The sequence below is a fragment of the Erinaceus europaeus genome, chromosome X (genome assembly GCF_950295315.1).
Source record: "Erinaceus europaeus chromosome X, mEriEur2.1, whole genome shotgun sequence".
Classification (NCBI taxonomy): Eukaryota; Metazoa; Chordata; class Mammalia; order Eulipotyphla; family Erinaceidae; genus Erinaceus; species Erinaceus europaeus.
The window spans coordinates 37,569,051-37,581,881 of NC_080185.1; the positions used below are offsets into that span (position 1 = coordinate 37,569,051).

At 36.2% G+C, this 12,831-nt stretch overlaps 1 protein-coding gene across 3 annotated transcripts in view; it reads right to left on the reverse strand.

Annotated features, from left to right (window-relative positions):
• The window catches only part of GRIA3 (glutamate ionotropic receptor AMPA type subunit 3), a 460,874-nt gene that overhangs the window by 68,145 nt on the left and 379,898 nt on the right, over positions 1-12,831 (reverse strand). For all 3 annotated transcript variants that reach the window (XM_007524278.2, XM_060182793.1, XM_007524279.2), the window contains exon 11: positions 9,641-10,017. In XM_007524278.2, the coding sequence (XP_007524340.1) occupies positions 9,641-10,017 (377 nt within the window). The remainder of the gene's footprint in view (positions 1-9,640; positions 10,018-12,831) is intronic.

Sequence of the window (12,831 nt, forward strand, 5' to 3'; positions counted from 1 at the left end):
ATTCTGTCAGGATTCCCTTGGGAGCATTTCCTCTTTAGTTACTAGAGTTAAAAAACATCTGGAGGAGTCAGAAAGAATGTGTCACAGTTCTGAATGCTCAAAGTGTATAGTATATTTCTATTATAAATTTGAATTTTCATAGTTTTACTTCACTGTGCCTTTCAGATTTAATTTATTCCGGACTAACTCTGGAAGTACTTCTATTGCATAAAAGATTAATGCTCCAAAAAGCATTTGTAGTAAGAGGGTAATAAAATGATAACAATAGTTAACACTTATTGAGCACTTCCTGTGTCAGACTCTGTTCTAATTGCTTCACATGTATAGACTTTTTTTTATCTTCCATCTCTATAGTTAGCTCCTATATTAAAGCTAAGAAAACAGAGGTATTTTGTGGAAAGAGAAGCTGAGGCATAAAGTGGGGAAAGAGGAAACAAAACAACTATATATTTACACAATAGAAAAGAAATGGTCATATTTAGTTTCATAATTTTTTTCTTATTTTCTATAAGATCCAGAACAGTGTGAATATTATAGAAAGTGTAGTTGTTCTACCAACACTGAGAAATACAGTTGCAGCAAAACCACACATGCTGGTTAATTAGTGTTTATTATTTGCAGTTCTTTTGGAATGGAACAGTGAATGCCATTCTTATTGGGAATGATGGGCATTTGCTGAGTCTAAGGGTAATACTTATTTTATAGTACTTCTAGAGACATAGTTTGGTATGGACAGGGGTGTATATTCTGCTGCTTCAAATACTAATGGTGATTTATACACCGCCTATTTGAAATGTGGGGAAAACTATAGTAATTTATGGAAATTACTCTTGTGTCATTCTGTTGAGGCTAATGGACTATGGCTGTGTCTATATGATTTAAAATCAAGCTTGCACCTCACAATCTGGTTATTCTGGCCACTTTAATGGCTGACTCAGACAATCAAGTGGTTTATCTGAACAACTCAGCTGAAATTGCCTGTTGACATAACTAAAAATAAGCTTAAATGCAAAGTGGTTATTTTTGTGGCCTCTTGTCTACATGGTCATTGACTGTGGCAATTAGGGGTTAATTTTGTGATTAAGTTATGAGCATGGAGAATTTTGGTGAATACTCACATGGTAATTATGTGACAGTATTTATGAGCCTTAGCATAGATGGAAATAGGAATTTTCTTGAAATCAATGTTGAATACACAAGCTTACCTTTACTATTCTCCCAAGTAAACTGTAGCTTTGATGTGAGTCTTAATGGAATGTCTACCACTTTCTCCCTTTGAATGGTATGAGTGCCTAAGTTCTTTTTTATTTTATTCATAAAATGGTAACACTGACAAAACCATAGGATAAGAGAGAGGGGTACAACTACACACAATTCCCACCACCAGAACTCTGCATCTCATCCCCTTCCTTGATAGCTTTCCTATTCTTTAACCCTCTGGGAGTATGGACCCGAGGTCATTGTGAGATGCAGAAGGTGGAAGGTCTGGCTTCTGTAATCGCTTCCCCACTGAACATGGGCGTTGACAGGTTGATCCATCCTCCCAGTCTGCCTCTCTCTTTCCCTAGCTTAGATCAACAATGGTAGAGAATGTTCCATCCTCCGAAGGGAGGCTGGACAACATACTTTATGCTAAACCTGAGGAAGATGGGTCCTGAAATTGGGGCAGCTTGGAAAGTTTCTACTCATGACCACAGAATGTGAGCTCAGACCTGCAGGGATGCGGAGGTCACATAGGCTCCTAAGCTGAATATGGGCCCCAGAACAGATCAAATTGTTGGGGTTTACAGTTAACAATATTTATACACCTTTCCGATATTTGGGAGCTACTCTCTTCCCTGATCCAGTGTTCTGGTCCTTTTTCCAGCCATGACATCATCTGCCCAGATAATAACTTGGATCTGCCTGCATATCAGATGTGAGGGTCATGGAAAAACAAACAAAAACAAATAAACAACAACAACAAACAAAAATGAGTGCCTAAATTCTTTCACTGAGAGAAGGCACAGTGGAAAAAAAGCTTACTACAATTTTTAGATTTCCCTTTCCTCATTAGTGAAACTATAGCCATGTAAACTCATGTTTCACATGGATGCTATGCAAAAGTGACAGATGGGTCAGCCCTATCCCATTAAAAAATCTATTAAAACAAGATAAGACATTATAGTTGAGTTGAAACGACCTGTTATTTCCCAGTCTGTCCCTTCATTAAGGCAGTTTCAAAATGTTTAACATCCATTTCAAACAGTTTTGCTGCACAAGACAGGTTTTAAGGTGAACATAGTCAAATCTCTATAACACGCTGCACATTTTAGTATTTATAAGGATTTACAAGGACTGTATATGTGTTTTGAAGAAATGCAAGTGGGGGTGTAAAGTTAATGAAAGTGAATTGTCAATGAGAAAAATGGTTATTCAAATATTGCAAAAATAATATACAATGATATCATTATCTGTAATCATAAGAAACTAGAGTTTCTGAGTTAATGGGAAAATGTACTTTTATGACCTCTGAAATGACAATAAAAATGAGATATATGCTATAACCTTCATCCTGTAAGTAAATGTTGAAATCTGCACTTTACTAGCTTCATAAGATGATGAGCTGCAACTGAGAATCACTCTCCTCTACACAAACCCTTTATCAACCCATTTTCCCCCTCTTCTTTCTTCCAAAGTATTCATTACTTCTACATTCCATTCAATTCTGTGTCTATGATAGATTTTTTAAAAATGTGCAGAATCAATCTTTGGCTTGTATAGTCTTCTTTGATAGGAATAAAAAACCACCTCCCAAAGACTGAGAAGTATGACTCCCCGCCAGAAAAGACATGAAATAGTTATAGTAAAAACTTGTAACTATATCATTAATTTATTACCATATCACTACTGCTTTGAAATGAATTTGGAGAAGGATGAAGATACTGACCATATATCAGCAATAAAATTTTTTTTTGCTTAGAATGGAGCCAAAATTCTATTGTCTTTGTTTCCACTCATTTTATACCCTTCACGTTATTTTATTATTCTGCACATATTTTTCATTTTAAAAGAGGATTCATGTGTCAACTAACCTGGACAGATTGCTCATCCTTTCTTCCAAGTATTTGATGTCTTGAAAATTTTACAAGAGAATTATGCCCTTGGAATAATTTGTATATAGTAATCAAGTTCAAGTTGGTATAGTCTTCCATTTTCTCTGTTAAAATTCTTTCAACCCTCACATCTTCAACTTAGCTAGCCCTCAGATGTCCTTGCAACTTCAAAGAAAGTCAGCAGGGGGAGTGGTAGTCCAGAAGGATTTGTACTCTGGACTATTAAGTTGTTTATTGGAATTTTACAAAGGAAGTAAATTTCAGACAAAAAAATTGCAAGCTCTTGTTACTATCAGGAGACATTGTGGAGTAGTACCACAAAAATATTTGGAGGGCTGCATCATGGTTCTGCAAAAGACTTTTATGCCCGAGGCTCTGAGGTCCCAGGTTGAATCTATAGAACCACCGTAAGTCAGAACTCAACAGTTCTCTGGTCCCTTTCTCTGCACCTTTCATTCTTTCTGTGTATGTCTCTCTCATTAGAATAAAATAAAATAAAAAATGATCTGCATGCAGTATTCTTAAGGAAAACACTATGTAGTTTCAATAAAAATGTTGTTGGTAATTTTTCCTCAGCAATAAGGTATTTGACACCTACTAATATTTGTTTCCTGAAGAGTTAAAGGTACTAAAATGCAAATATAATATTAGTATTTGTGAAGTTATGGTGGTTGAGAGAAACTGACATAATCATTGTAATAATAACTGACATTTATTGAGAACTTATTATGTATTATACAGAATTGAGGCTTAGCAAGGTTTGATAGGTTATTCACTGTTAAGCATATTGTGACTGTAATGAGGCTATCTTTAGCACTCATCTACTCCCTTTGTTTTACTAAACCCTTTGCCTATCTGCCCATCCCTCTTCCAGGGAAAAGGAGGTTGAACGGAATCCTCTCATGCCATCTCTTGATTCCCCCCTACAAATCAGTTTGTACATGGTTATAATATCATCTCATTTCATAGATAACAATCTCCAAAGTTATCTGAGCCAACACTTAAATTGTTAACTTGGAATAATTGGGGTAGTTGGAAATATCAAACCTAATATTGACATAGACTCTCTAAGCTTTTGGAACACTGTTAGTTGCTTGATTCATAAAGATGGAAAATAAACGATTCTCTGTTTACCTCATAATGTCTCGTTGCTGATTCCCCAGTATTTTAATTTAAGTATACAGAGGCTCAGGAGACTTTTTAACGCTCACAGTCTATTTTCTTTAGCAACCAGGGCAAAAGAGTTTCATCAGAGGTTAGAGAACTGGAAACCAGTTCTTGTGCATGAACATGAGGGTCAGCAGTAGGAAGGAATGTGGTGGTGGAAATAGTTACACTTCTATGTCTAAAAACTCCTGTGTCCTTGGATCCCATCACATTATGGATCTCCTATAGTATGAGAAAAGCACCACAAACTGAAAAGAGCACCAGTTTGGATTTGGCATTAGATTTGAACACTGGTTCTGTCATTAGTTCTGTTGTTAGGAATATTACTTAACCTGCACATTACCCTTTTCAACTTAAAAAGAAATGTAATGTTCACTTTGTGGCAGTGTTTTGAGGATTAAAATCCATATTCAGGTAAAGTGCTCACACACAGCGAGATCTCAGTGATGGTTGTTGTCCTTCTGCCCTCACTAAATGGAAGCAGTTGGGGCAATCTGTCTCTGATATACTCTCCTGCTATATTATTTTATAATTCGACTTTAAATTGTAGCCTCTTATAATTCTTTGAATTGCTTCAATTCTGTAAGAAGTCAGAGAGCACAGTGCATGTTCTTTCTGGAGCTTTTGCATTCCAAGTATGACTATTAAACATAAATAAAATAAAATGTATGCTTGCATTTGCAGTCAAGTCAACCAGGAATCTTAGAGTGCAACTATGTTATTATCAGGAAGTTCTAAATCTGTTAATAGAGAAACACATTACATTGGGGCTTGCTGTTACACAATTGAATACAAATGTATAATCAACAAGCAGCACTCTCAAGACAAGGAGCAACATGTTTTCTCCTTATTTGTATATAATAAATATGCTAAAAGTCTAACATTTTATCAAGAGGCTTAAAGATGTAATTTCTCTTGAAGAACATGATGGGAAGTATTGGAGGAGGTAGTAGCCATATGATAGACAATGTAGTGCTCATAAAGGTAGTAATTTATCACTAACAAGCACAATAAGGGTAGTATTTGTTACTCTAGACCAGAGTTATTCCATTATCTTTGTATCCCATTCTGGATTGAGTTGAACAAGTAGTTAAAAATGAAAAATTATAGAAAATATCAGACTACATGGTGCACTGTAAGGGTTATGTCTGCTGAAGCTTTTGATGAAAAAAAAATGTAAGTCTTACATAGGGTCATGGTCCAAAAATTTGAAAACCATTGCTCTATATAACAGTATCTAGTTTGGTATAACACAATCTCTATTAAAACAAACAAACAAACACATATTTGATATATTTTAGTGCCTCAGAAGAGCCACAACCTTATATCTGTTACCAAAAAGAAAAAAAAGTCCATCTGATTAGTTATTTCTCATGTCACCATCTTTAAGTTGTTCCTCAATGAAGCAATACATATAAATGCTTCTAAAACAACTGGTACTTTTTTGAGCATGCCTTGTTTGAGTATGCAAAGTAGTATGCAGCACTCAGATGGAAATATCACAACTTTACTTTGAAGTCTGGGGTAGGTAATAGTTATGCAAAGAGACTCATGCCTGAGGCTCTCAAGCCCCAGGTTAATCCCCAGAACTACCATAAACCAGAGCTGATCAGTACTCTGGTGAAAAAAAAAAAAACTTTTGAAAATTCACTTACAGAAACCAATTAAATCTCTAACCTTAATGACTCTTCAACATTATCTCAACACAGATTGCCATCCATACTAAAAATTATTTAATTACATGATCATTCAGAAACCCTAGTGTCATGAATTGAAGTGTATAGTTAAAAAATAAAAGAAATTAGCAAAAAAAAAAAAAGGATTCTCAGATGCTATTACAAAATTTCACACACATTCAAAGTGCAAAAGAAATAGGGAGTGAGGGCCTGGGTGATGGCACACCTGGTTGAGTGCACATATTACAATGCACAAAGACCTAGGTTCGAGCCCCTGCTACCCATCTGTAGGGGCAAAGCTTTGCAAGCGGTGAAGCAGTGCTTCAGGTGTCTCTCTGTCTCTCTCCCTTTCTATCTTCCTCTTCTCTGTCAATTTCTGGCTATTTCTATCCAATAAATACATAAAGATAATAAAAATTTAAAAAAAGAAGTAGGGAGTGAAATAATTTGGAGAATCTGATCACATAGACAGTGCGTGGCAAAGAAAGATATAACTTGAGTAAGTGGGGCTTGCCTCTCACACATTATACTAAAAAGCTACTGAAAATGCTATCAATGAGTTACTCTGTAATGCTTTATTTTAAACATCTGTGCTTCAAATACATAATCTCAAAATCAAGAATGCAGTAAGAACATGCCAGGTAACCTGCAAGTCCTTATATTCTAAATGAAAATCCTTATTTATTTGTATAATTACACTAGTTAGTATTTGGGTTAATGTTCAACTTTCCCAATGGTACATATTTTTTATTGAAGAACAAGCAGCACTTTATTATGTAGATGATGGATTGATTTCAAACAGCTGATGGGTATAAATGTATCATCACTTTTCTTTGCAAGAGTTAGCATTTAAACTAGAAGGCTAGGCCCATGACATTCACATGTAATATTTTCAAAAGCTTTACTGAGATAACATTTGCATATCATAAATTCACTAATATAAGTGTAAAATTGATGAATTATGTAAATTTAGAGATGTGTAATCATCGCCACTATATAGGTTTGGAACATTTTCATCACCTCTAAAAATTCCTTCCTGTTCTTTTGCAGTTAATCCTGACAGGGCTGGGACTAGAATGAGGTAGGCAGTGCATGTGCAAAATTTAAGGTGATTCCAAATCTCATCAATTAAGATAAGTTGCATTTTAGTGAAAGCTGTTTTTCTCTTAACCTCTCAATAAAAAAATATTGATATGGCGTTGCTTTTATAAAATGTTTAGTGCAATATTTTAAAATAATAAATGCAAAATATCTATGATGACTAGAATACCAAAATTTTCAATAAAGTCCAAATATAAACCCTGTACTCACTCTAGGCAGTGAAGTTTTACTTGCTTCACTTGGTCCTTATTAGCACTTGTCTTCTCTCTTCAAGTCCTTGGATACTACTAATGTACTTACTGTCATTTTAGATTTGCGTGTTATGGACAAATATAATAATGCATTATGGAATATTCAGTAAATGGAACTATGTGCTCATTTGTATCTGGCTTCTTTCACTTAGCATGGTATTCTCATGCTCATTCATATTGTAGCATGGGCCAGTAGTTCTTTTTAAATCACTGAATAGCATTCCAATCTATGATTATGCCTCAGTTTGTTCATTCATTTATTGATGGACATTTCCATTACCTATGGATAAGTTCTTACTTTTACAAATGAAGATGGTATGTGGATATGATTTCTTCTTTTTAAAAAAATAACTAAGAGTGAAATTTCTGTGACACTTTTTAAAATACATAATTTTCTTTTTAAAACATTTATGTACGGATGGACTTTGAAGACATTATGCTAAATGTGATAAACCAAAACAAGAACAAATACAGGAGTATGGATTGACCTGTCAACACCCATGTTCAGGAGAAAAGCAATTACAGAAGCCAGACCTTCCACCTTCTGCATCCCATAATGACCCTAGGTCTATACTCCCAGAGGGATAAAGAATAGGAAAGCTATCAGGGAAGGGACGGGATACGGAGTTCTGTTGGTGGGAATTGTGTGGAATTGTACACCTCATCCTATGATCTTGTCAGTGTTTCCCTTTTATAAATACAAATAAAAAAACCAGGATGATATTGCTTATAGTTAGGACTCAATAAATAGGGACGGGGGTGAGAACACAAAGTGACACATGGACTGGGTATGGTGTACTGCATCAAAGCAAAAAACTCGGGAAGGAAAGGGAGGAAGGGGCTGAAAAGAACCTTGAGATCCCAGTGCATGATATAAAAGGACCCGGGTTGTGGGTTAGAGTATTCTGCAGAAAATTTCGTAGGGATATGAGAGATTGTACCCATGAGACTCTACTGTAAACCATCACCCTCCATAAAATGATTAAAATTTTATTTATTTTGCTAGGATAGAGAAAAATTGAGGCGGGGAGGGAGATAGAGATGGATAAAGAGAGACACCTGCAGCACTGCTTTATGACTCATGAAACTTCCACCCTGCAGGTAGGGTCTGGCGGCTTGAACATGGGTCCTTGTACATGTTAACTTGTATGCTCAACTAGGTACACCATGACACAACCCCTTGCTGTGACATATTTTAAGTGCATGTTTAACTCTTATAAAACCATTTTCCACATTGGTTGTAGCATTTTAAATTTACACTACCAATAAATGAGAGTTATTCCACATCTTATCACTACTTGATTATAGTCATTCTAGAGGCTAGAGATATTGTGTAATTTTCATTTACATATTCCTAATAACTAATGATTTTGAACATTTTATTATGTGCTTAGAAGCCATTTATCTTCTTTGGGGACATATTTTTGGGAACATATTTTGCCCCTTAAAATTGTATTGTCCTGTTTTTATTGACTTACAAGATATATTTATATAATTGGAATACCAGTTCTTTATCAGATTTTATGATTTTCTAACACACTCTCTCAGTCTATTTGTCTTTTAAATTTCTTTTTAAAAATTTATTTATTGGGGGATTAATTTTTATAGTCGACTGTAAATACAGTAGTTTGTATATGTATTTCCCAGTTTTCCACATAACAGTACGACCCCCAACTAGGTCCTCTGCCATCCTTTTCATTTTCTTAATTTTGTCTTTTGAATGTAAATCTTTCTAATCTTGATAAATTACAGTTTATATATTTTTTAAGTGGGCTGTGCCTTTTATGTTCTGAAAACTCTGTCCAGATCAAGGTCACATAGATTTCCTCTTATGCTTTCTCTTATAAATTTACTTATGAAATTTTGACAAAATAATACAGTGAACAGCTAATAGCAGTCTGACAGCAAATTTACAAAGGAAGGACACTGAAAAGGAAGGTAAGAAGGATTTAAAAGAGAGGTCTACTTTCACTCATTTTTTTTAGATCCAATATCTATACAAATTGGAAATATTTTAGCTCAATTAATGCCCCTTTGATCTGCTTAAGTCTTGGTATCATCTTTATCTGAATAAAAGAAATACTAACTGGCAATGTTGCCTTCACCAGGAGTTCAAATGCTTGCTGTAAAGTGTACAAACAACGATATTGTAGAAATGCATAAAGATATTCAAAGTGACACCAATAACACACTCACTTTATGGACACAAACACAATGGCTTGATAGTTTGTCATTGGATGGAATGTTAAATGAATAAAATCTGGAATTGAGATGGATGCATACCAAATGTACATGAATGGATCATGGTTATAAAATTCAAGGAGGCATTGGGTATGACATGGAAACAAACCTTGGAGAAATATCACATCCTTGCTGCATAAAGGCACCCAAGGAAAACCAAAGACTGTTAAATATTCCGAATTCATTTGGAGGATCAGGAGGGCTTTGAGGGTCACGAGGTTCTTCATTATTGTCTTCCAAGTGCCATTCATAAGGGCTGAATCTGCTGACTAGGAAAAGAACTACACTGACTCCAATGTAAGCGAAGACAATGCACATCCAGATTTCATAAGCCAAGGGATCCAGAAATGAGAAGACGCCTGGTTTTGATTTCTGTGGCTTCTTGATCATGATGGAGATGCCCAGGCTCATAAATGGCTTTGAGAAATCTATGACTTCTTCACGGACCAGTGTTATAGTTAGTGGAGCAACAGCTATATCAGCTCTCTGAAAAAAAAATTTTTTTTCTGTTAAATTTTAGAAACAGTATTTCCAACACTCATATGATACTTTATATATGTATCATTGATGAAAATATAAATTCTTAGTCACTACCATCGATCTATGTGTCAATACTTTAGTTAGAAAAGTAGTAGCATTCAAGGGGACAGGAGGTGGTGCACTTGGTTAAGCACATACATTACAGTGCACAAGGATCTGGGTTCAAGCCCCTGGTCCCCACCTGCAGGGGGAAAGCTTCATGAGTGGTAAAGCAGGACTGCAGGTGTCTCTCTGTCTCTTCCTCTCTATCTCCTCCCCCCCTTTCAATTTATGTCTGTATCTAATAAATAATTAAAATAATAATAAATAAATAATAACTTTAAATTGATAAATTAAGAAAAGAAGTCAGTGAGATATGTAGCAGTGGAGTATAAGTCTTGCATTTTCGAGATCCCTGGTTCAATCTCAGGTATTGCATATGCCGGAACTGAGTGGTAATAGATAAATGGTCTTGTCTTTTCTTGTCTTGTCTTTTTTCTTTTCTATCTATCTATCTGTTTGTCTGTCTATCTATCTATCTTCTTCTCCTTTTTAAAAATATTTTTAAATTATTATTTTTTATATTTATTTTCCCTTTTGTTGCCCTTGCTGTTTTTTATTATTATTTGTTGTAGTTATTGTTGTTGTAGTTATTACTGTCCTCATTGTTGGATAAGACAGAGAGAAATGGAGAGAGGAGGGGAAGACAGAGGTGGGAGAGAAAGATAGACATCTGCAGAACTGCTTCACTGCCTGTGAAGCAACTCCTCTGCAGGTGGGGGGCCTGAGGCTAGAATCGGGATCCTTACACTAGTCCTTGTGCTTTGCTCCATGTGTGCTTAACCCACTGAGCTACTGCCTGACTCTCTCTCTCTCTCTCTCTCTCTCAGAAATAAATAAGGGGCATTTGTTGGAGAAAATCTCTTTAGAATGAGTTTTGGGGACTTGGGCTTTTTGTGGGGATCATCTCTGGGGATTCACTGATCTGGGCTGACTTTTTCCAAATAGAAAGAGTGAGTGGAGGTGGGGGTAAATGCAACTGAGTGCATAAGTTACCATGCACAAGAACCCAGGTTCCCTCAATGAAGAACTGCATTAAATATGTGCTCAATTAAGTTCCTCCTTGATGTAGCCCTGACTCTGAATGAGAACTCCTTTGATGAACAGTGCTCTGGTGAAAAAAATATAAAAAGTCCATTTCCCATATTTGGGAGCTAGTCTCTGCTGTGATCTAGCTTTCTAGTCCTAATCCCAACTTTGACACCATCTTCCTAGACAATACTTTCAGCCTACCTGTATGTTAGCTATTGGGCTCAGGCATAAATTTGCAAAGTCCTGGGTCCCTTGGAGTATACCTAAAATAAACTTCCTAGCTTCTTTCAACATGAAGACCCCAAATCTCATCTGCTATATTCTTATCTTTAAATTCCTAATTATTAAACAAATTGACAATTTGTTCTGCTTTATATCTTAATGTTTTTCAACTATCAAATAGCAGATGCTACCATGACGCCAACCTGACTTCCCTGTGCAGACAACCTCACCAGTGTGTACAGGGACCCCACCTCCCCAGAACCCTACCCCACTAGGGAAAGATAGAAACAGGCTGGGTGTATGGATCAACCTGTCAATGTCCATGTGCATTGGAGAAGCAATTACATCCTGATTCAGGAATGAAGTGTCTTATGTATGCTGACCTGTACCAATCTGGTAGCCTTTTGTTCCCAGGCTTGTGATTGTATTAGTAGCAGTCATAGGCAGGCCATTTTCCAAAGACAGTGTTGGTAAGTAGTAGGTGTGAGGGTTCCCTTACTGATGGACAAAAATCAGCAAGTGGAAAGAGCCCAGGGTAAGAGTTTGATAGCACCTTTGGTTGCATCTTGACTACTTAAGGGATTTTAATCTAATGATTTAAGAGTGGCTGTGTGGGCTCAGTAAACACAAAAAATTATGTTTAATTTTTTGACTCATAGGTATCAAACTAGGAGCAACTGTATTATTGAGAGGATTTAGTTTCAGGGAATGTATAGCATTTTCCATAGATGTGTTGCCAAAGTTGTAAATGTCACAAAAACTTACAAACTGTCAAACTCATGAGTGTAGAGATGATGTGTTGCAAAACCTGGCAGGTTTAAGAGAGAAAGCACACTGAATTTAAGTGCCTTTAACTTTTTAAAAATTTTAGTCATTTATTTTTTATTTTTATCTATTTACTTATTTATTTTTGCCTCCAGGGTTATTACTGGGGCTTGGTGCCTGCACTATGAATTTACTGCTCCTGGAGGCCATTTTTCCTATTTTGTTGTCCTTGCTGTTGTTGGTGTTATTGTTGCCATTGCCGTTGTTGTACAGGACAGAGAGATATCGAGAGAGGAGGGGAAGACAGAGAGAAAGATAGACGCCCGCAGACCTGCTTCACCACCCGTGAAATGACACCTTGCAGGAGGGGAGCCTGGGGCTCCAACCAGGATCTTTTATGCCTGTTTGGTCCTGGTGCTTGGTGCCATGTGCGCTTAACTCACTGTACTACCACCTGGCCCCCTCCTTTGACTGTTTTTAAACTGAAAGACTGATGATAGATTTTTAAGTATTTTAACCTGATTACCTGCTATAAGACATGTGGCCCACATGGAGAATATAAACTAATAGGGGCTTGTCAGCCAGCATTTTAAGTGCTTTCTGAAAGTAAAGGGGAAGATCATGGGGGGGGGGAGTGATAAGACAGTGCACTGACATGTATGCATAATGTATTGTACATTACCTGAGAGAAGACATAGACAT